The sequence below is a fragment of the Chrysemys picta genome, chromosome 15, assembly GCF_011386835.1.
Source record: "Chrysemys picta bellii isolate R12L10 chromosome 15, ASM1138683v2, whole genome shotgun sequence".
Taxonomy (NCBI): Eukaryota; Metazoa; Chordata; order Testudines; family Emydidae; genus Chrysemys; species Chrysemys picta.
The window spans coordinates 28,967,220-28,991,720 of record NC_088805.1 but is presented as its reverse complement, the minus strand read 5'-3'; the positions used below and the strand labels follow the sequence as shown (position 1 = coordinate 28,991,720).

The following is a 24,501-nucleotide window of genomic DNA, read 5'->3' as shown; positions in this document are numbered from 1 at the left end:
CGGCTTGGACCCCGGGGCACCAGCCCCGGTCGAGCAGTGCCGGCCAGCGGCCAAGCACCCCCAGCGCCGGTCCCAGCAGCTCCGGCCCGGGCCCCGGTCGAGCGGCTCCAGCCCAGCGCCGGTCAGCGGCTGAGCACGGCCAGCCCCAGCGGCTCCGGGTCCGACCCCAGCAGCTCCAGCCCGGGCCCAAGCCCCATGACCCCTCCCTATTTTCCCGGACATGTCCGGCTTTTTGGAATTTCCTCCCGGACGGGGATTTGAGGACCAAAAAGCCGGACATGTCCGGGAAAATCCAGACGTATGGATCCCTACTCTATTCCCCCAAGTCCCTTCCCCAACTCGCACCCAGCCTCCCCCCACAAAGCCCAAGGCCCACCCCCCTCTGTCCCCAACCTCCCCTCTTCCCCCAAGGCCCACCCCCCTCTGTCCCCAACCTCCCCTCTTCCCCCAAGGCCCATCCCCCTCTGCCCCCAGCCTCCCTCTTCCCCCAAGGTCCACTCCCCTCTGCCCCCAGCCTCCCCAAAGGTCCACCCCCCTCTGCCCCCAACCTCCCCTCTTCCCCCAAGGCCCATCCCCCTCTGCCCCCAGCCTCCCTCTTCCCCCAAGGTCCACTCCCCTCTGCCCCTAGCCTCCCCAAAGGTCCACCCCCCTCTGTCCCCAACCTCCCCTCTTCCCCCAAGGCCCATCCCCCCTCTGCTCCCAGCCTCCCTCTTCCCCCAAGGTCCACTCCCCTCTGCCCCGAGCCTCCCCCAAGGTCCACCCCGCTCTGCCCCCAACCTCCCCTCTTCCCCCAAGGTCCACCCTCCTCTGCCCCCCGCCTCCCCCTTCCCCCAAGGTCCACCCTCCTCTGCCCCCCGCCTCCCCCTTCCCCCAAGGTCCACCCTCCTCTGCCCCCCGCCTCCCCCTTCCCCTAAGGTCCACCCCCCTCTGCCCCCAACCTCCCCTCTTCCCCCAAGGCCCATCCCCCTCTGCCCCCAGCCTCCCTCTTCCCACAAGGTCCACTCCCCTCTGCCCCTAGCCTCCCCAAAGGTCCACCCCCCTCTGTCCCCAACCTCCCCTCTTCCCCCAAGGCCCATCCCCCCTCTGCTCCCAGCCTCCCTCTTCCCCCAAGGTCCACTCCCCTCTGCCCCGAGCCTCCCCCAAGGTCCACCCCGCTCTGCCCCCAACCTCCCCTCTTCCCCCAAGGTCCACCCTCCTCTGCCCCCCGCCTCCCCCTTCCCCCAAGGTCCACCCTCCTCTGCCCCCCGCCTCCCCCTTCCCCCAAGGTCCACCCCCCTCTGCCCCCAACCTCCCCCTTCCCCCAAGGTCCACCCTCCTCTGCCCCCCGCCTCCCCCTTCCCCCTTCCCCCAAGGTCCACCCTCCTCTGCCCCCCGCCTCCCCCTTCCCCCAAGGTCCACCCCCCTCTGCCCCCAACCTCCCCCTTCCCCCAAGGTCCACCCTCCTCTGCCCCCCGCCTCCCCCTTCCCCCAAGGTCCACCCTCCTCTGCCCCCCGCCTCCCCCTTCCCCCAAGGTCCACCCTCCTCTGCCCCCCGCCTCCCCCTTCCCCCAAGGTCCACCCCCCTCTGCCCCCAACCTCCCCCTTCCCCCAAGGTCCACCCTCCTCTGCCCCCCGCCTCCCCCTTCCCCCAAGGTCCACCCTCCTCTGCCCCCCGCCTCCCCCTTCCCCCAAGGTCTGCCCCCAGCCTCTCCAAGCCCATCTCCAGCCCAGGGCCACCCCGCTCCACACGCCTAGGCCCCAGGGGAGTTCGTACAACAACAGCTGGTGACCTCTGACCTTCAGCGGAACGAGGCTGTGGCCCTAGAGGGGGGAGCCCTCTCCTAGCAACAACCCCCGTAGGTATAGGTAAATGAATCTCACGTGACCAGGGCCCGGCGCAGCGCCTGCGTGACCCCGGCGGGTCAGAGGGCAAAGGTCTCGGGGGTGGAAGCAAGCGGCTCACAATCCCCGGCGTTGTGCTGTGTCCGGCCCGTTCCCGCTCGGGCCCCGCCGGCCCGGGATCCCCGGGCCCTATGAGCGTGTCACTCGTCGTGATCCGCCTGGAGCTGGCCGAGCGCTCCCCGCTGCCCGCCGGCTTCCCCTACAGCGCGGCCGGTGAGTCCCGGGGAGCCGAGGCGGGCGGTGGGTCTCCCTCCGCTGGGGCTGGCGAGTCGCTCCCCTCTCCCCGTCTGATCGAAGGGGGTGAGCGGGAAGGTGACCCCCGATGGAGCTGGGGGAGCAGGGTATCCTCCCCCCGCGAGTGCAGGGGTAGGGGGCTGGTGGGGGAGGGGGAGCAAGGTGTCTGCCCCCCCCCGTTCAGGGGTGGGGAGTCCTCTCCCCCCTCCCCGAGCAGGGGCGGGGGGCTAGTGTATGGGGGGGGGCAGAGTTTTCTGTTCCTCCTTCTGTGTAGTGGAAGGGAACTGATGGGAGGGGGGGTCAGGGTGTCTGTCTTTTTCTGGGGGTGGGGGGTGCTGGGGAAGCAGCGTGTCTGTCTGCAGATCTCTGAAGGGGGTTGAGGTGTGGAAGCAGGTGCCCCCCTGCCCTTTGAAGGGGGAGGGTTAACGTGTTTTTTTTATTGTTGTTGGGTTGGGGTTTTTTTTTAAGCTTTCATTTTGTTTTGCAGTTTCTAAAAGAAAACAACCTTGCTCGGGGCAAACTAAAACTTGTGGCAGCAGCAAATGGGTGTGACGGGGGGGATGTCCCCTCATCAAAGGCTCTTAGACTAAACACCTAGTACAGTTATTAAAAGTGTTTTCCAAAGTGCATCGGGGTATAGGCAGATAAATGAGGTCAAATTTGACAGGCATGACTAAAAAGGAACCACTCTCCTGTATAAAGGATAATAACTCAAGACTCCCTTTGTTACCAGATAAAAACCCTATGAAATCTGACCTGGCTATAGCTGCCACTGATATATATGCAGTGATGATGCTTATATGACTCCTCAGAGTTTAAGTGCACTGTTTGGAGGGATGATTAACTCGTCCTAATATCTGACCACATTTTGCCCTTTTTTTAGCTTCACAGCTGTTGAATATAAAAGAGATGTACGTTATTTTAAAGAGTGACAGACCACATGTTTGTTGTAGCGGAAATAAAATATATTCTCAGAATAGTGCTCTTCTGATTCATGTTTTTGCTGGCCGGAAGAAGGAATAAAAGCAGTTTCAAGAATTAATTTAATAAGCTAGTAATGGCCTAATTGCTGTTATTACACAGGTCTGCTCTGCCCTTGCTTGAGTAGAGTTGTTTGTTTCTGCTTCTGGGTTGCTATTGTAATGACATTAATCATCGTTTCTACTTAGCCACTGAAATGTCTGATGAGGAAATCAAAGAAAAGTCATTAGCTTCAGCTACAGCCTGTCTAGAAGGAAAGGCACCTATGGAAAAAGCAGCTATTATTCACCAGCATATTGGTCGCAGAGAGATGACAGATATGATCATAGAGACCATAAAGTCCAATCCAGGTACCCATTCCAAAAGTTTGAAAAGGGTGGTTTTGGTCCTGTTAATTTCTCTGGTACATTTGTATGGCTATGCAACAAATTGTAGCATAAGTTGTCTCTTAGAAGTATTTAAAATTGGGCTGATTTTCCAAGGTGCTGGGCATGCAGGAGTGCCCAGTGACCAAAATCTATTGTGTTACAAACGTAAGGGCATGAAAATGCCAGGTTTTTTTTAAGAATTATTTTTTGGGAACGGGTAGGCGAATCCACTTGGCCAGGCAAAGCACTACCCAGCAGGGACAGCCTCTTGCCAGTAAACGCAAAGTGTACACTTGTTTATTTGTGCATGCACATCAGAGTACCCTATCCTTGTGATTAGCAGGCAGGTTTCGAAACTCTCAATTGTTTAATGTAAAATTCTATAACTTGTGGAAAACTAACTTCAGAATGGAGAAAAAAATGCAAAACTAGATGATATTAAATTCTATAGCCAAACAAATCCCAAGGAAAATTGTCCTGACAACATTGTTTGCTTTCATATTTAATTCAATAAAATCTGTTTTTTAACTGTAGAAAAGTCAGGGTGCTACAGAACTTAGCATGGCACCCTTCAGAGCTTGTCTAGCTGGCTTCACAGCACCCCGGGGCCTTGCCAATAGCTCTCTAATACTGGTGACTAAAGATGCTTAGTAGTTATGTTGATAATTATTGTATGTCCGGACCCCATAGATTAGAACTGTTTGTAATTCTGTTTTCAAAGGGAATTATTTGACTTATCTGGCTCTATTGTACATTAAGATGACAATTAAAGTGCAGTTGAAGTTTCTAATGTGTGGCGTGTAATCAGAAAGCTTTTGATTTGTAAAAGATGAGACAAAAGCTGCAATGGAAGGAAGAAAATCTTCAGAGGCTTCATCTGTTGACGATAAAAGTAAACGTGATGGTCCAACTAAAGAATGTGTTGAGGCTGCTCCAGACTCGCCATCTAAGCAACTTCCTGACCAGATTTCCTTCTTCAGTGGGAATCCATCAGTTGAAATAGTTCATGGCATTATGCACCTGTACAAAACAAAGTAAGAACATGATTAACTAATTATAGATTTAGTGTGAACAATGCCATAGAATTATGCTGCCATCCAGAAGGGTGAGTCAGTAACCATTGGGGCTGCTACTCCTTGGACTGGCAGAGCAGTGACACACTGGCAGTGCGATATATTGGCATCCAGAAAGGATTACAGTGCCATCTGAATTGTATCGCTGCAGTAATGGTAGAACCTGAAGCAGGTCCAGGCCTTCCAGCCATGGGTAAGGTCACTTCTGGTAGTGCGTGCTTGTGCCAGGGTTAGAAGTGACGAGACAAGTAAAAATAGTGGCTGCAGACAAACTGGTTTTGAGCAGACTCTGTTGAAGGATATCCCTGCATTCAAATTCCTACAGCAGAAATAGGGTGAGAACCTGCACTTTCCAAATGTGTTGGGTTTTTCTTTTATTATTTATTTTTATGATAGCACAATTGTGTACTTTGGGGAGCTGAATGAGAATTTCAGTCTCTGATATTCATCGTGAAAGTTACCAGGACACGATGACATGTTGTATGCATACTCCATTTTTCATGATAACCGTTGCAAACTACAAATGCTCAAAATATTCCTAGAACAAATGAGCAAGTTCCAACTGCTTTTCTAAAACTACAGATCTCAGTTTGAAGGGGATGATCTGTCTCTTCCAGTGCTGCACATATCGTCAGCAAACGGTTCATGACAAAATTTCTATGGGCATTTTTAGACTTGTTATCACAACCTCTTGTTAAATCTTAAATGCTTACAAATAGGTAAAGAGCTTTGAGGTTGGTGTTTAAAAGAATGTTAATAGCTAACCATTTGAACTATGAAGCATCAAGTTTTCTTTGTCTTCTATGTAAAATGGCATTGTCTTATAATAGGATGTCTAACTCGACCTCAGTTTAAGACCGTCTAATTATTGTCTTGTTAGTAAGATGACCTCCTTAAAAGAAGACGTAAGGCGCAGCGCCATGCTGTGTATTCTCACAGTCCCTGCTACAATGACCAGTCATGACCTTATGAAGTTTGTGGCCTCATTCTATGAAGTAATTGAACATATGAAAATCATCAGAGATTCCACTCCAAACCAGTATATGGTGCTGATAAAGTTTAGTACACAGGTAAAACCTAAAGATATTAGACTCCTTTGCCGTAGGAACTGTTTTAGAAATGGCTTGTGTATTGCTCCATAGATGCTATTTGACGGTGCTATCCAACTGCAGCAGTCTGCTGTGTTACCTGAGATCACACACCTTATCCTCTTGCTGTGTAAAGCGAAATGTCTTTCTCACGCTTTCCTTAAAGCGACACTGAGCCTGGTAGGCCTGGAATTAAGCCTGCATCTTGAATGGCTGCTATGGAAGCAAGTACCTCTCTATCGTACTTCGTACTTTGTCACAGCTGACGGGGTGTTGAAATCTAGAAAATCCTGCTCTCGGGTGCTTCAGAAATGACTGTGCTTCTAGTAAGTAGACGAGGACGGAATAAAAGCACAGCATGCTCCTAAACATACTCCGATATCTTCACGAGCGCGTGGTGCAGAGCGCAAAGCAGAAAGAGCCTGGTCAGCGTGGCAGCATTAGTTTGAATAGAAATTAAGGATTGAGAAGACCCATTACCCATCTAGTCCACTGCTCTGCGGAGAGTGGGGCATTTGTCAAGATCAGCAGGACCACTACACATACCCGGTGTAATAAGCTTCCTTTCTCTCAAAAGTGGGTGAGGTGGACTAGATGACCGAATACTGTAGTTCTCATCCATGGCTGTCAGAAGGCTAATATTCCTATGGGTTGTGTACATGTATATGCACCCAGAAATGCAGAAAAACCCACTCGATATCAACTTGCTTTATTTGCACTAGACGTTTTCCGAGCAATCTTGCACTAATTCAGCAGAACTGTCTAGAGTTAATTGACTTGGCAACTTCTCATTTGTCTATCAAAAATTGCTGATTTCTGCTCCAGTAGGCCCTCAAAGGCAATTGCTGCATGCAGCAAAAGGCCGTTTGAATTACATTACATCATTATTTGTTTTGTGGAGCTGTATGGCTTGTGTGTATATGAAGCGACTTGAAACAACGACATGGACAGACTGGAATCACTTCATATTTTACTATTAAAGGATGGGGGGGAAAGGAAGAGATAATGCCCTGAAATCTAGCTTGCTTCACTTGCTGGTAGGATCACTTACTGGAATATCCCAGCATGTTAAAACGTTGCCACCCAGTGATGTTGCCACTGAGTGGGTGGCTTGGCTAGTCATTCTGAGGCAGGTAAAATTTTGGGCCTGATGTCTGAGAGTGTCCCTTCCTAAGTCATACTCTGTTATTGGTGGCTCAACAAATATCTGAGATGTTTTAAGTGAAATGGATTCTCTCCTGTAGTTAAATTTTATATGCCATCCTTTTCACCTACATGAACGTCAATGTTTTTGAATAGGGCCCTCTGCAGCAATCTTTTTACTCCAGGTTTTTGCAAAGAGACAATATTTGCTTCCCACCCATGCTGAAATTGCTGACTAGGGACAAAACTAAAGAGAGAGATTGGCTATTGCTGTTGAATATTAAGATCATAATAGCTATCCTCATTGTGCACGTCAGTTCTTCCTGCCAATTCAAGTAAACTATTCTGCTGAAACCAATGTGGAAATGAAGGGATCCTGACTAGCAGGAGCGCTCAAGAGATTAACCTATGAAATACCTTTATTTTTGGTAATATCATGGTACTTGGAGGTCTCATTTGCCTTACTCCTCTTCAACTGGCTCCCTTTGGTTTGTGCACAGGCTGATGCTGATAGCTTTTATATGGCCTGCAACGGTCGACAGTTCAACTCCATAGAGGAAGATGTGTGCCAGCTGGTGTATGTGGAGAGAGCTGAAGTCTTCAAATCGGAAGATGTAAGTTTCCTTTTCTGATATTTTACAAGTGGTTTAATAGGATTATCTGGGAGTGGGCAGGGCAGGCCTGTCTGTGGGGCTGGAGGATACTTAACTGCAACAAGCCCGACTCGGCCTTTGATTGTTGCAATACTTCCCTAGGGGAGAATGACTTATTCGCTGAACTGATGGGGCTCAGCCCTAATAAGTGATCCCTGAAAATTCTCCAGGTCCAAATTTCTTCCTCTTACAGTAGATCTTAGCGATTCCCGAAATCTGAATTGGGCCTGGTGCAGATAAACTTACCATATCATGTCTGTGCTTTTGAGAGGCAGTTGTATGTTCTGAATCAGTAATGCTGGGGCTAGGATAGCGAAGCAAAGCATTCCCCCCCAAACAAATGGATTATTTTCCTTTCAGATTTATCCGCTGGTATATTAACCCACAGTAATTCTTCACCCTCACCCTTGCAACACCTCGGTGCGGTGGAATAAATGACCCCTATGGGGAAGCTAAAGCAGAACAATCAAGTGACTTGCGCATGGTCACAGAGAATGTACCGGAGCTGGGAATAGAACCTGAGGCCTGGCTCCTACTCACGTCTCTGGCATAGCTCCTCTCAGATGTTTAGGAAAAATCACTGAAATGTTTTGCCATGTATACAGTTGAGTATTAGTTGTGCACTGTCAATGGTTAGACCAATAATCAAAATAGCTAACAAGGTCAGCCACTGTTGTGGTTGAATTTTTTGTCTGCATTTAAACAATTCATTTACTCCCTAGCCCCCGCAGGTACGAAGCAGTAGGGTAAGAGGTTGTGTAGCTAAACGTACATAACTTACCCATAGCATATGGTGTGTGCAGCGATAAGCTTGTGTTCCTCTTCTTGTGAAGGGAGCCAGCCTTCCCGTAATGGATCTGACGGAGCTGCCAAAGTGCACGGTGTGCCTGGAAAGAATGGATGAGTCTGTGAACGGGATCCTTACCACGGTGTGTAACCACAGCTTTCATAGCCAGTGTTTGCAGCGCTGGGAAGACACCACGTAAGAGGCTTTTTATTCTCCTGATTCAAAACGGTGTGTTTAAGGTGTGGTGGAGCTCTTCCTTGCCTACATTGACAGGACCAGCTCTTCATCGCTAATGCGGGGATGGGAGCTGCTCCAAGCCCTAGTGATCTTTGCCTTCCTTGTTAGGAGGCACAAAAGATAAATCTCCTAGACAAGGATAGTTGGACAAAGCTCCCTCTGGCTCTTCACGGCCATGAGCTGTTTGCAGAGTAACACACAGAATTTTAAAATGCTGTAGGATAGAGATGTCAGCTGTCACTGTTTCAGACACAGAGACCCCATCGTCTATGTCCAGTCTTGCACGGCTCAGCTTCTCCTTGTCTACATTGGGTCAGTGTCCTCTCCAGTGACATGTGGATAACTGAGACTGTATGGGAGGTGTAATGCAATAGGTGTCTGTTTTAGATGTTTCCAAAGCTACACAAAGTCTCTGCTCTGAGGCATTTTCAATCTAACTTAGACATTACAATAACGACAAGGAATTGGGCCTGATTGCTAGACCAGCCTCTGTCCAAGGGGAGATCTTCGCTACAATGCAAAGCGGAAGGGAAGGGATCAAAAGCCAACAAGGTTACTTGGCAAATGGGAAACGGGAGGCTGCTTCAGTCATAGAGCGCAGCAGGAAAAAACATGGTCCAGACTGAGACCAAGGGGATAAGCGCTCATGTTTCTAGCCAGGGAGCACAGGGCCAGGCTTCAGACTCAGACTGATCCCTTGCCCGCGGCGCTGCTAGCTGCCATCACCATTTCATTACAGCCACTGCTGGGTTTTTCCAGAGGCTTTGTATTTTAACTAAAGTTGTACCCAGCTGCCCGTACCTGACCCCTTACTCAAAAGTTTTTAGAAATAAAAGTCGGGGGGGGGGGGGGGGGGGAGAGTAGGACCTACGTATAGAAGCACAAAATCCTGGTCTGAGTCTTAGCCTCCACTGGATTGAGGAGAAAGGGAGAGGCCGAGTGTACTGAAGCTGTGATATGCCCAGGCAGTAATCTGGGGGGAGTCAGCCTTGTATTGCTTTACAGTGACCTCTTCTGGAGTAGCATTAGCTGGGCTTTGCAAGGAATCTGGCACCAAAAACTACATGGAAAGTCCAATATAAATTTCCACTGAAGAGTGAAGTAGTGCGTAACTGCCACTTAACATTACAAATGTGTGTTGCTGAAGCGTTCGAGAGATCTTATCCTTAAAACGTGTGCATTCTTGCCTTTAATTACTTAACCTTAATCCTTTAGAGTATTTTTGCTCTTATTAGTTCTACGCATTCCGTTTAGATAGTGCAGTCAGATTTGAACATGTCTGAGTCCTTCACAGAATCTCCCAATGAGAACAAAGTCCTTTTATCTATCATTCATATTTTGCATTCCTCCTGGTAATTAGTTGCCATTTGTTGCAGTAACTCGGATTGCCTGATGTTACAGAAAAGTAAATATCAGAGCTGATCTCAAATTCTTCATTGCTTTCCTGTCTATAGTGGCATCATTCCTTTGTTGTTACAGTTAACATTTCACTATATACCCTCTTTTGCATGCCGTGTTTCAGTAGAGCTAATTGGTCTTGTCCCAAAGTATACTCCGTACAAAATGTCAGCAGGATTGAATTAATAACTTGTCGGTAAAAATAGCTTGGTGCCTCATAAATCAAAAACAGTTTAAATTTAAAGAAATGAGATTTTGCCAGTGACTGACTAATCCAGATCCCTCCTGGCTCATTTTTAACCAAAAACTGGCACAATATCAAAGCTTAAAACATGTGTATTGCACAAGGCTACATCTCCTCACTAAAATTAAATCTCTTGCATGACAATTTTTTTCTAATTAACGTTGTTTTGCTAGACTAGAATATTTTCAATAGTGCATATTTGCAGCATCCTCCCACGAGAATGCAACAGGATCCCGTGGAGCGTTACACAGATAGTAAGGAAATCTGGGTTCTGTTGTCTCAAATTTGAGACCATCTAAGTAACAAGGAAGTGGCTGTAGAGAGAAGGGTGCCTTTTTCTTTCCTTTGAATGAAAACTCTACATCTAACCAACCAGATGATTCTGACACAGCCCACCAACCGGGAGATTGCTCCTCAATCTATATCTACACAGCTCTTACTTCTCACAAGAGCCAAACGCGTGACACAGATCCAAACCAAGATGCATTCAAAATTATCCATGAAATGTGAGATGGTTAATGATCTAGGGGGCTAGCCCCACTCCTGGTGAGCAAAGGGGCCAACCTTGTTTTTCCAGCTTTCTTCTTCTAAGATCAAAATCATCATGGTGATCAATTGAAGGAAGTACTAATAGAGGCGGTCCAAAATAATCAGATTGTTCACTATCCAGAAGAGTTTTACTGGGTGCTTTTTCTTTTAATGTTGAGGACAAGTAATGTTTCATGGCATCAGTTGACTTGCATTGCATTCTCCATGGAAAAGACTGGGTGCATTGCCAATCTCGTCTCCCGGCTTTATCCCAGCTGTTCAACTCTTGGATCACAGTTAAAACTAAGATTATTGCAAGACACTTCATCTGGTTTAAGAAATGGCATTCATCAGTTTTACAGGAATAACTAGTGAGAGAACAGATGGTTTGAGCAGGAGGGAGGCAAATTTTGGGTCAAACTAGTGAGGAAAAAGCTGAAAGACGGGTGGGGGCAGGGAGTGTCCCACAAAAAACCCCAGGATGCAACATCTGCCTTAAACTTCCTGGATAGGATCAGTTTCTCCCCATCTCAGCAGTAATCATCGGGTTCCATGTATCTAACTGTATCTGCTTGATTGTTACGGTTATAGGTGTCCTGTCTGCAGGTACTGCCAAACACCTGAGCCAGTGGAAGAGAATAAATGCTTTGAGTGTGGAGTTCAAGAAGTAAGTAGGTGGGGTGGGAGATGAGTGAGACTTACTAGTTTTGATCCCACTGGTGCTTTTTGTCATTTTAGTTTCCAAAACCTATAATGCACTGGGCTGCTGTTGGCCCATCTTTCTTCTGGCTAGATTAGTGCACCCATTTTCCATTGGGGTTGGTCCACTGGGAGGGGATGCTGTTGCACAAAAAAAAAGATGTCCTGCTGTATGAAAAATCTTCCCAGGGCCTTTGAGAAGCATAGCAGATGTTCAGAGCTTGCTTTCAGTGTTCCTTTGGGATGCCTCACTTTGGGAAGGTTGCTCTTTGGGCTGCCCTTGCATCTGGTGCACTGAGACCTCTTTCAGTAGACTTATACTGTACTTCTGCTGTCTTGCCTTTAGTCTTCATGGGGGTGCACAACAAGCAAACCCTGTGCCTTGCCTAGGAAGGTGATTGGAAATACGAGCAGCAGTGCGTGCTGTCAGTGGAGGATGCTACAGTTGTCCTTACTGGATGCTTTCTCAAACCTCTAAAACCACACAAGCACCTTTTTCACATTAAAAAGTGTTACTCTTATATGTGTGCAAAATCTCTCTCCTTCTGTTGACAGAACCTTTGGATTTGTTTGATATGTGGGCACATTGGATGCGGCCGTTACGTGAGCCGGCACGCTTACAAACACTTTGAGGAAACTCAGCACACTTATGCAATGCAGTTAACCAATCACAGGGTTTGGGACTATGCTGGAGGTAAACCTCTCCCTTCTGCTCTTAACGGTAACCTTGCTCGCTTGGACATAGTTCTCAGAATTTTTCTGCGGTGGCATTTTTAACACAGTCCTAGTAATAAAGTTAACATGAAGATTTGAAGGGAGTTTTTGCTGTGTTAATATCCCATCTTCTGGGGCCATCTGTTTTCTCTAGTAAAGCCATTCCAGATGCTTCAGGGGGAGGCCATAAACCCATAATGCCACGGGGCAGCCCTGTAGCATTGGTGGAATGGAGAGGCCTGTCTCCTGATCAATTTGCCCTGAAGCATGACTGAGCTTTTGTAACTATCTTAGCTAGTGTCAATGCAGATGCTGTTAAACGTGGACTACATTAAGTAATTACTAACCTCTTTGCCTCAGTATTACTCTGTGGCATCAAGCTGCATGATTAACTGCTGTGTAAAGTATTTCCCATAGTTCCAGCCAAGTTATAACACCTGGGTTTTCTCAAATTGAAACTACCCTTAGTTTGGTTGCTTTTCTCTCTTTAGATAATTATGTCCATCGACTGGTTGCAAGTAAAACTGATGGGAAGATAGTTCAGTATGAGTGTGAGGGGGATTTGTGTCAGGACGAAAAAATCGATTCCTTACAGTTAGAGGTAAATATTTAGCTTTCTTCAGCTACGACTTTGTGCTGCTATATATAAACGTGCATCCACGCTAAATGTGACTAAAAATGGCATATGTTTTACTGCTTCTTTTGGCTCTGCAGAGCCAACACAGCGAAGAGTTAGCGGGATTCTGTTCCTTCCTGTGCATCATCAACCAGAAGTTCATAAATTTCAGTCAGTTACAGCTGTGCAAACTCAGTGGAGTTGCAGAGGTGTTACTGATGGCCAATTCTGGCCAGTGGAACGTTCCTTACTAGTGATGATACATAAGAAGGGACAACTCCTAGTTTGACTTCAGGAACGCAGGGTGAGTTTGTGGGGCAGACAGAAGTAAACTGAGCATGCTTGATCTAGAATCTAAGCTCTAGGACCCCATGGTGGCATTTTTTACAGTTATACTTTCAGTGTGAAACCTTACTTGATGGCTAAATCACTATAACCTTATTTTTTCTGAGAACTTGAATTCTGCCATCTTAATTGGCCTTGGGTTCAAATTCAGCATACAAACCATCAACAGAACTTAATGTAGGATTTTTAAATGGATACTTCACTGGTAGAGCAAACTAGATCAAACTTTTGTAGAAAGAATTTACTTGACTAGCTATTTGGAGTCTCTACTGAAAATGTTTAAGGGCTTTGTCTTCCTGCTTAAACCTGCATTGAAGTCCTAATCTGGTATTTGTTAGTGTGCAGCTAAGCAAATGATCATATTTTCCCAAATCCTCATTATAAATTTACTAGAAGATCAAACAGGAAAAGATGGGATGTAAAGCAATAAGTCCTTGTTTAAACACAAAAATAGCATTGGTAATGAGCATTTCTCGCCAGAAGAAAGCACAAAATACTGAGGATCGTTATTCACAGCTGAAGATCAGTTATTTCTCCCCAGGTGCAGATCACATGAGATTTGCACCTAACCCCTCTTCTTAAGGATTTTAGAAGCCTGTTCAGTTGTAGAGTAAAACCACCTGAAAATGGAAAACAAAGTGCTGGCTCGGAGATCCTTCAATAGATCAAATGCAGATAGCAGGTGTGACTGGTAACTTCATGTTCTCATTGAAGGTAAAAGCTAAGGGGACTTACCACTTTTTCTAGGGTGCTTTTATTGTCCTTTCCCCTCATTATGAAGCACTTACTATTGTGAGGCTAGCGATGGTCCATTTAAAACTCACAGGGGGAACCCCACGAGCATGCAGTAAAGATTTTGCAATTAATTTGATTTTTTTTTTCATTGTCTGTGCACTACATCTGCAGTTTGTACCCATCTGTGAAAAGTTTAGCGTGCTGCTTCTGCACAGTTCAATTGTATTAGATATCTGGAGCCCTTTGGGTTTATTGGCATCTGTGAAACAGTGGTAACCTGCCCTAACTATATATTTCTGCATGTCTTGTATGATTGTAGTACTCATATTTGCTTACAAGCCAGCTGGAATCTCAGCGCATCTACTGGGAAAACAAGATAGTCCGAATAGAAAAGGATACAGCGGAAGAAGTAAGCTTTTTTTCTTCCCTAGTCTTGTTAATTGAACACTTGGCCTGATTCTCAATGTGCTGAACACCCCCAGATCCCATTGGCTCTAATGGGAGTTGCGGTTGCTCAGCACCTCTGACAATCATGCCATTACTGTGCAGTTTTCGTGTCAGGGAATTACGCTGCCGTATGAAAGAGAGCTCCTTTTCTTCTTTCGAGGGGAATTAGCTTGGAGATCCCTCCCCTGTCTTGTGCACAGACTCCGAACATTGCTGATGAGCCGTGCAGAAGGAGGCAAAGCGCCACCCAGATTGAAGCCTGATTTAAATTTGGTGGCTCTGAAACCTATGGAACTAGTGGAAATGTTAGGAAGCCCTGAAATGAAAATCTGGGAAATGTCACTCTATGCTACACTAGCCCTCGCTAGTCTTTTGTGACATTAACTTGCTCCACTGAAGAAAGCAGAAATAATCTCTGCTCCGCACATCCCCCAAAAGATGTGTTGGTTTAGAGTTCTATGATTTTGTGGAGTGTTTTATGGGCAGGACTGATCCAAAATGTCTTGGGCAGAAAGGTACAGAAAAGCTTTAGTGAAATTGGAGAACATAAAAAATATCCGTAATCTGTGCAGATCCGATTGGTGTTTATGCTTTAAGTGAGTCAAAGCTCTTGGCTAAATCCTCAACTGAACCTTGGCTGCATGCTGTATAAGATTACATAAACTTTGTGGCTTCCAATTAATCATGCACTGTATCTGCAGTTAAGCCACTCCATAAACATATGAAGAATTCATGTAAAATTAGCTACATGTATTGGGTCCCGAAAACTTCATTTTCAGTAAGAAATGGCTGAAGAACCTTATCTGTGTTTCTGTAAAAGAAAAAGTTTTATAGTTAAAATCCTCTTGGAAATAGCTGAAAACACAGAAGCTACAACTCTAGTTTTAAACTAAAATAACTAGGCCATATATTCTGAAGATGCCTCCTTATTCTAAAGATCCCTGTAATTGTTCATGGACCTCTGTCCTTAGAAGGGCCTTTTGAATTAACTGTACAAAATATTCCACTATCCATTGGCAAGTGTGCCTCCCAAAATTAACCAGAAGTTGCATAAACATTAAACTATAAGTCTGAAAAGCATAAAACCTGACCTGGTTTCACAGTGGCTCCATTGAAATCCGTGTGTGTGGTGGCTTTTAAACTTGTCAAGGGTGCTGCTTCAAAAAAGCAGTGTCCATTTCAGTCCATGTTGCCAGTATGTGAAAGGGTTTTTTTATTAGCTATTGAATGACATCTCTCTTTCCCCACTTTGAGCCATCATTCTGTTCACTGGGTTAGGATACAAAGACATTCCTTGTTTAGTTTTTTTTGGTTTTTCATACATCATATTTAGTCCCCAGATCACGTATTGGACTGTGGCTCTCTTTAAGCAAAGCAATGGTGCCTGGTTGTATATTACAGTGGAACAGGACACATACCCAGACATATGCAACTTTTTTGGTTTGAATTATGCATGACTGAGAGATAATGTCAGTAGGTTCACTGTCCTATGACAGAGGTCGGCTGCTGCTTAGTAAACACTGAAGTGGAGCCAGCATCTGAGTGTGAACTGCTAAAGTAACTCTCTTTAAATTTAAACCTCAGAAAAAGAGGGCAGCAACGTAGGGATTTGCTGTAGGCTTATTTAGTGTCCCCCAAGGTCTGCCCCACACCATCTTTACAAGCTTAGGTGCGGTTCTCTAGAAGCAGATTCCATAACAATTAGCCTCTTGTCAGTGTGTCTGTTAATTCTTCTTCTTTTTTGGCTAGCAGCATTTATAGGGATTTCTTCTTTTTTTTTTTTTTAAAAAGGGGGAGGGATTTTTTTCTGCTGCTTTCAATCTTTTGAACACTTGCTCACCTCATTCAGCAATTGGTCAAAGTCTAGAAAATGCTCCTGAAAACGTGACCGTCCTAATGAAAGTGCACAGGACTTTGACCTGTTTGAAATGTCTGTTTGTTTTTACAGATTAACAACATGAAGACTAAATTTAAAGAGACCATTGAGAAATGTGACAATTTGGAGCACAGGCTGAACAACTTACTTAAAGAGAAACAATCTGTGGAAAGGAAGTATGTTTCTGTCTCTAAAAGTAGATTTTTAACAAGTCTCCTAGCTCTGGTGTTTATACACGCTACTTTAAGACTCAAATTGGATCTGACTTTTTAAAACCCTCTTCATCAAGTTCTCAATACTTCTTGAATATGAATATTTTTAATACCCTCAACTGGTGTGGTAAGGACCCTGACTTTAAAAATCCGATGTCCCACCTCTGTGGGTGTCTTATGTATTTAAAGTGGCTGTAGCATGGAATGCAGCTTTTGATCTGCTGCTCTTTCCACATAGATTGCTTGGTTAGCATTCATTAAATCTTTCTCCTTCCATGCCCACTCAGAAGTGGAAGCCAGTCAGCTGTGTAGTCAGAAGGAATACAACCTGCAAAGGAAGGAAAGCAGCTGGGAGGAGGAATTCCCCATGAATAATGCATTATTAAAACAAACTTTGAAGCATCTAAATTAAAGATGCCTAACATAGTGTCTGTCTTTGTAACAATCCCTAGCACTCTTGTACAGTCCCTGTCATCCTTGGTGCTTTACACACTTTCCTGGAAATTCGGCAAGCATTATCCCTGTCATACGCACTGATTAAATTGGGGCACAAAGGTGGTGACTATCCCATGATCATCCAGAAAGTCCGTAGTAAAGCTGGAGTCTGCTCAAGGCACCGCACCATACTGCGTGTGGAACATGTGTTTGTAGGCAGACGGATGAGACACAATTGCCAGTAAACCATAGGCTGGATTGGAAAACCTGTGTGGTAAGGGATGACTGTTAACATGTGATGGTTCTTTGTCTTTCTGCACTGTAGCTTGTTGTCCTCGCATCTTGGTGGTACCAGTTGATTCTAACATCTAGCCAATGCCTAGATCTCTGTTTTTCATAGATTCTAGGACTGGAAGGGACCTCGAGAGGTCATCGAGTCCAGTCCCCTGCCCACATGGCAGGACCAAATACTGTCTAGACCATCCCTGATAGACATTTATCTAACCTACTCTTAAATATCTCCAGAGATGGAGATTCCACAACCTCCCTAGGCAATTTATTCCAGTGTTTAACCACCCTGACAGTTAGGAACTTTTTCCTAATGTCCAACCTAGACCTCCCTTGCTGCAGTTTAAGCCCATTGCTTCTTGTTCTATCCTTAGCCTCTAAGGTGAACAAGTTTTCTCCCTCCTCCTTATGACACCCTTTTAGATACCTGAAAACTGCTATCATGTCCCCTCTCAGTCTTCTCTTTTCCAAACTAAACAAACCCAATTCTTTCAGCCTTCCTTCATAGGTCATGTTCTCAAGACCTTTAATCATTCTTGTTGCTCTTCTCTGGACCCTTTCCAATTTCTCCACATCTTTCTTGAAATGCGGTGCCCAGAACTGGACACAATACTCCAGCTGAGGCCTAACCAGAGCAGAGTAGAGCGGAAGAATGACTTCTCGTGTCTTGCTCACAACACACCTGTTAATACATCCCAGAATCACATTTGCTTTTTTTTTTTTGCAACAGCATCACACTGTTGACTCATATTTAGCTTGTGGTCCACTATAACCACTAGATCCCTTTCTGCCGTACTCCTTCCTAGACAGTCTCTTCCCATTCTGTATGTGTGAAACTGATTTTTCTTTTCCTAAGTGGAGCACTTTGCATTTGTCTTTGTTAAACTTCATCCTGTTTAACTCAGACCATTTCTCCAATTTGTCCAGATCATTTTGAATTATGACCCTGTCCTCCAAAGCAGTTGCAATTCCTCCCAGTTTGGTATCATTCGCAAACTTAATAAGTGTACTTTCTATGCCAATATCTAAGTCGTTAATGAAGATATTGAACAGAGCCGGTCCCAAAACAGATCCCTGCAGAACCCCACTTGTTATGCCTTTCCAGCAGGATTGGGAACCATTAATAACAATTCTCTGAGTACAGTTATCCAGCCAGTTATGCACCCACCTTCTAGTAGCCCCAAAAGCTAAAATAGTTTTAACCCAAAAGAGTATAATCCTGACACATTAATCCTCCTGCTGCATTGCTGTTCAATATTGTCATTAATGACTTAGATAATGGCATGGAGAGTACACTTATAAAACTTGCAGATGACATCAAGCTGGGAGAGGTTGCAAGCACTTCAAGGGACAGGATTAGAATTCAAAATGATCTTGATACATTGGAGTATTAGTCTGAAATCAACAAGATGAAATACAATAAAAACAAGTGCAAAGTGCTTCACTTAGGAAGGAAGACTCAAATCCACAACTGCAGAATGGGGACTAACTGGCTAGGCAGTAGCACTGCTGAACAGGATGTGGGGGTTATAGTGGACCAGAGATGGAATGAGAGGCAATAAGGGGTTGCAGCTGCGAAAAAGGCAAATATCGTTCTGGAGTGTATTGACGAGAGTACCGTATGTAAGACATGGGAGGCAATTGCCCTGTTCCCCTCAGCACTCGTGAGGGACGCTCAGCTGGAATTCTGTGTCCAGTTTTGAACACTTTAGGAAAGATGTGGACAAATTGGAAAGTGCCCAGAGAAGAGCAACAAAAATGAGAAAAGGTTTAGCAAGCCCGACCTGTGAGGAAAGGTTAAACAGGGGTTGGCAACCTTTCAGAAGTGGTGTGCTGAGTCTTCATTTATTCACTCTGATTTAAGGTTTCGCGTGCCAGTAATACATTTTAACATTTTTAGAAGGTCTCTTTCTATAAGTCTATTATATAACTATTGTTTTATGTAAAGTAAATAAGGTTTCAAAATGTTTAAGAAGCTTCATTTAAAATTAAATTAAAATGCAGAGCCCCCCGGACTGGTGGCCAGGACCTGGGCAGTGTGAGTGCCACTGAAAATCAGCTCACGTGCCGCCTTCGGCACCCGTGCCATAGGTTGCCTACCCCTGGGTTAAACAAATGGCACGTTTAGTTGTGAGAAAAGACTGAAGGGGGACTGATTACTGTGTCTTCAAATCTGTTAAGGACTGTTATAAAGAGGACAGTGATCAGTTGTTTTCTGTGTCCACTGAGTGTAGGACAAGAAGTAATCGGCTTTATTTGTAGCAAGGGAGATTTCGGTTAGATAGTAGGAAGAAACTCTCTAAGGGTAATTAAGCTCTGGAACAGGCGTCCAAGGGACATTGTGGAAACCCCATCATTGGAGGTTTTTAAGAACAGATTGGACAAACCCCTGTCAGGAATGGTTTAGGTTTATTTGGTCTTGCCTCAGCCCAGGGGGCTGGACTTGACCTCTTGGGGTCTCTTCCAGCCGTACCCTTCTGTGATTCTATAAACTTTGTCTGACTTAACACCCCTGATCGCTTAACTCCTCTGCTAATCAGGCCACTGTGGCTGCAATGTCTCATTTGCTTTTTCCTTCTTTCTGTTGTGTGTCAGGTGCATTCAGCTGAATAACAAGGTGGCCAAACTCTCCAATGAGCTAAAGGAGGAACAGGAAATGAACAAATGTTTGCGAGCCAATCAGGTCTTACTGCAGAACAAACTAAAGGAAGAAGAGAAGGTTCTAAAGGAAACTTGTGAGCAGAAGGACCTGCAGATCACAGAGATACAGGAGCAGCTGCGGGATGTCATGTTCTACTTAGAAACACAACAGAAAATCAACCACCTCCCAGCTGAGACCAGGCAGGAAATCCAGGAAGGACAGATCAACATTGCAGTGGCATCTTCTGCAAGCTCACCAGCGGGGGGCATGGGAAAGCCGCCTTCTAGGAGAGGCCGTAGCAAAAGGGGCAAGTGAGGATTGGGACAAGTGGATCGACCTCGCTTCTGAATGACCAGGCCCAAGTGTCAGGATTCAAGCTGAATGTTACGTTCAACACTAAATACCACGTCCAAATAAGGCTCAGCTAGAAGTTGTTTTCAGAGCTTTTCATAAAGCTGGCTGCCAGCTAATGGGGAATCTACAGTATTTAAAAGCATTTCACTGCATTAGCTAGCTAATCATAGGCAGATTTTAATCACCATTTTGCCTTCCTACCTTATCTAAGTCCCACTTCATACATTATTTTCTCCTTGGAGATTGTGTTCAGTTTTAGACGTGTCTGAAACACAAAACAAATCTTGGATCCCCTTAAAAGGACATGACAGGGTAGTTCAGCCCAAAGTTTTAAAGGTTTTTTGTTTTTTAAAAGCCTCTTCCTACTAACCAAGATCAGAAATGCTCATATAAATAAAAACTTTTAATTGAAAACCTGATTCAGTCCCCATCCCACTTAGTGTGTGCAACCCAAACACCGCAGCATTGTGCTAGTGCAGAATTAGGATAGGACTAGATGAGTTAGCATGGACAATGAAACGGAGTGATGTGTTTAAAAATAATAACACCATTACCATGGTTTGAGAATTAATGTGATACTCACTGCTGTAAGGGAGTCCATTTTAAACAATTAACCAGCTGTCCCCTTTGAAGGTGGTCTGGTGCAGTGCTAACAGCTTTAAAGTACAAGGGATTGTGAAATGAGTATGCTATGGAAATAATTGAACACAATTATTTATATGCAGTGTTGTAGCTGTGTTGGTCCCAGGTTATTAGAGAGACAATGTGGGGGCGGGGGGGTAATATCTTTTATTGGACCAACTTCTGTTGGTGAGAGAGACAAGCTTTTGAGCTTACGCGGAGCTTTTCCTCAGGTCTTGGTAAGCTTGAAAGCTTGTCTCCCCAACAGAAGTTAATCCAATGAAAGACATTACCTCACCCAACTTGTCTCCATAATTATTTATAGGCATTCCTACTAATTAAATAGGAACCATATATGCAAAGACTGGTACCTGTTGCAGACTAACATTGTTACACTGTTCTGCTCTCTGAAGTATACTTCTTGGAATAAGATGCCTTATACATTTGTCTTCTGCATATTTAAATTGTGCCAGTGTGAGGTATCTGCATACTCTCGAGTGCTGTCCTCTGAGTGAGGCTGGAATGATACGTGTAGTGTGAAAACCACACGTTCACTTTCCCCTCTCTGAATCCGTCACCTTTCAGATATGGCCCAAATACTCTGGGCTTTCACACTAGTCACGAGCTTGCTACCGTTCCAGGCTGCCATACACTTGAGGAACTGCTCACACTCCGTCTGCAGTCTGCGCAGCCAGCTGCCAGGATAATGTAACCTCTTCATACTGGGCGCTGTGACTAGCTGGGTGTATTGGCTGTACCTAATTTCTGTGGTAGCTGAACACACACTGCAAGCCCAGGTCCTGAAAGTTATTAGGAGCCCAAATAGCTTTTAGGATCTGGACCTCAGGGGCTCCCTTATTTTCCTTTAACACCCCTCTCGTTTTTCCAGTTGAGAGGTGGAGACTGAAGCCACCCATTCAGTTTGCCCTACAGCCATCTGTGGGCATGCAGCCTTCTTAGGGAGAAAACTCTGGTTCAAGTCTGGCTCTTCATCCTAGAACCCATGTTAAACTTGGTATGTTACAGTGTCTCCCTTCACTGAAGGCCTGCATGTGTGCGATGACATGTGCTCAGTGTTTAAAGGATGCAGACATACCCCTTCTTACAAACGTGTGGGAGAACTTGTGACTGTGTCCTCTCCATGGGAGAAGCTGTTCAACATTCAACTGCAGCGGTTTCCTCAATTTAGGCCAAAACCAATGCAACTGAAGCTGTGACTTATCCAGTTGCTAAGCTGGACCAACAAGTGAAAGTAGCTTTAGTTTTTGATGGGTGAGTTACAGGAGCAAGGCTAGAATTGCATTGCGTTAAATCTGCTTCTTGCCTTAACCGATTGGCTGGCTGTTTAGGAAGGTTACGTCTTCTTACACTTAAAGTACATGACTTTTGTTCATGCACCGAATGCATCCAGTTCTTTGCTTTGTAGACTTGCCCTCATCTGCTGAAGCATGACTGTACATGAACTTTTTTTTAGGGTGTAGACTGTACAACCGGGCCTCTGGCTGCTGTAAAATATTCTAAAGAATTAGAAATGTACAACATAGCTTGCTCTCCTATAGAAACTCTATTTTATTTAAAATATATTTTTACACCAGCTGGGATCCTCTTACCTTTTGCTGAAAGCTTGCTGTGTGTAGAACACTGTATCCTAGAATTCCTTTTCAGAAAATGAGACCTAAAATTAAAAGTGTACAGTATTTTTGTTTCGTAGCTGATCACACGATTGAGGGGGGAAATCTCTAATCGAGGAAGACAGGCTTGTGGGGGGGAGGGGGAGAGACTAAAACCCGAGCAAAAGGAGAACTGTGAAACAGAATGGTGTTGAAGGTAAAGAAATGGCGTTAGTAAAGTAAAAGATAGTCAGCTTAATTCCAGCCTGTCTGAGAGCTATTCAGGGGCCTATGTGAAATTAGTTGATATTACTGGTTAGGTATCTATTTCAGACAAGCACCTCTCTGCAAGTCTAAGTCGCAAGGCCAGCAGTTGAATTAACACCTCCCTATGCGATATGGGGGCTAAACTACTCTCTGTCCTAACCATGTTCCATCCAGCTATACGCACGCTGGCAGGGCAATGGGAGCGGGGGAGCTTGCATGTTACTGCTCACTCTATACCTCTGCTGTAGCTAACAAGGACTTCTGTCCTGAGCTGTCACAGCAGCACCTTACACAGGCACTCAGTCATTTTAAGGTAGTTTGCCACGTGTTTGCACAGAATGAGATCAGCATTTGTAGATTAGAATCCCTCTTATTTACATTTTAACAGTTGTGTGAGACAGCCTTTCATGTAGTTCTTACTGACTGACACTGTCCAGTAACATCTGAAACAAAGGATATTAAAAGTGCTGAAACTTGGGTGAATGGTCTCTCTGCATTTGTGTGAAATGTAAGTGCGTGGGGGTGTCTAGCTAATGTACCAGGAAAACATCTTTTAATGCCGCCTAAAGGAGATGAATGGATTTCAAAGGGGAAGAGAATCTCCTCCTCAGTTTATTTAACCTGGAAGAAGAGTCCAGATTTATCCCACTCAACTTGCTCTGTCTTTACAAGAATTGTTTGTTGTAGCCAGAGGTGGTGATACTCACTAGGATAATTGTTTGCCACAGTTACTGGCCTAACTGTCCCTTCCTGGCCTCTTATAGTGCTGCCCACTGCCCACCATGGCCTGTCTTGGCCCATAATCTCTCGGGGTGGAATCATGCAATTTTCCCACTCTCAGACTGGGCCTCAGGCTGCAGTCCTCAGGTACTAAGGGTGATTACCTCAGCAGGCCTGAAGTTCATTTCCTATGACTATAGTATCTAGTAACTAAAAACTCTTTTTAAAGCAAAGTATTATTTATTTAGAACCAAAGAAATTCAGTGGAAATAGGTCTTAAAACTAGAACCATGTGTAACTGCCTCAAAGCTTACCAGCCCCTGGAAACTGCTTCAGACATTTTTGTGTCTGGTTCTCAGTATGTTCTCCCCAGAAACAGCACACTCCTAACTTTCCCTCCAGAGTCCCTTTAGCTGTTGTGTCCCTTTGGCCTCTAGGCTCCCATCCTTGCCAAAACACCTGGCCCTAGGCCTCTCTCCTGTAATTTCCCCCCAAGAGTTTGTTGGAAGGTTACTTATCTATAGCCCGTGTGTTTGTGTTTATCCAGCAGCCTCCCTGTTAAGCTAGATCAGAATATTCATGTAGGAAAGTGTAATAACCCATCATATACACTTCATCTCACTGAGCAGGTCCCATATAGTATTCATAAAACTATTACACATCACTATTCTTATCTGCTCCACATCTGCCACATTTTGTCATAATGCAGAACTACAAAACCGTGGACAGATAATGTTCTTTGCCCTAAAGAATTTAAACTCTTCTTCCCTCTAACCCATTTTCTTTAACATGATCTGAAAGGGAGAAAATGAACAGGTTTAGGCCGTGTGTGCTGATGTATAAGGAAGGCCAGAACTGGGGTCATTTTTTTTCCCCACTAGAAATTGTCTTAGGTGCTTTTTCAAAGGGTATTTATGCTCCTAAGTCATTTAGGTGCCTCCTGGGAAATCTTATCCCTTCTCTACGTTGTCTTTCCTGGAAGATGTGATCAAGCACCAGGAGTATTACATCATAGATATTAAGTACATAGACAATGACTGAGAGAGGAAGTGACTCTTATTCAGACTGCCCAAACTCCTGGGTGGTGGTTGATATTGACCCGCTTAAAAGCCCTATAGATAGAGATCTGTTGCTAAACATCCAACACCTCTCCCCCTTCTATTAAGGGCTAAGATAGTATCCATGGACATAAACTCTCCCAGAAAAAATTGGGAAGATGAGACTGGAGAGCCCTGTTCTTGCTAAGGTAAAAAAAAATCAGCCAGAACTCCTAACTTTTCATGCCTCATGCCTCCTGTCTGCATCA

The 24,501-nt window shown here is 45.1% G+C and overlaps 2 protein-coding genes across 14 annotated transcripts in view; one reads left to right on the top strand and one right to left on the bottom strand.

The window, feature by feature from the left end:
* Positions 1 to 2,005, bottom strand: part of ACAD10 (acyl-CoA dehydrogenase family member 10) — a 33,744-nt gene extending 31,739 nt beyond the window's left edge. For 4 of the 13 annotated variants that reach the window (XM_042852448.2, XM_065568777.1, XM_065568780.1 and 1 more), the window contains exon 1: positions 1,866 to 2,005. The gene's annotated coding sequence lies outside the window, so the exon portion shown is untranslated. Of the gene's footprint in view, positions 1 to 1,776 lie in introns of all 13 variants that reach the window. The other 9 variants (XM_042852446.2, XM_042852451.2, XM_008163609.4 and 6 more) reach the window with 6 other exon arrangements.
* BRAP (BRCA1 associated protein) lies at positions 1,961 to 22,952 on the top strand. The gene is made up of 12 exons (XM_008163606.4): positions 1,961 to 2,094; positions 3,285 to 3,446; positions 4,294 to 4,498; positions 5,418 to 5,607; positions 7,269 to 7,382; positions 8,255 to 8,403; positions 11,207 to 11,282; positions 11,870 to 12,008; positions 12,520 to 12,629; positions 14,044 to 14,133; positions 16,120 to 16,223; positions 19,578 to 22,952. Exons 1-12 carry the CDS (start codon positions 2,013 to 2,015, stop codon positions 19,936 to 19,938), a joined length of 1,782 nt encoding a protein of 593 aa, XP_008161828.1. The 5' UTR covers positions 1,961 to 2,012; the 3' UTR covers positions 19,939 to 22,952.
* Positions 22,953 to 24,501: the final 1,549 nt, after the last annotated feature.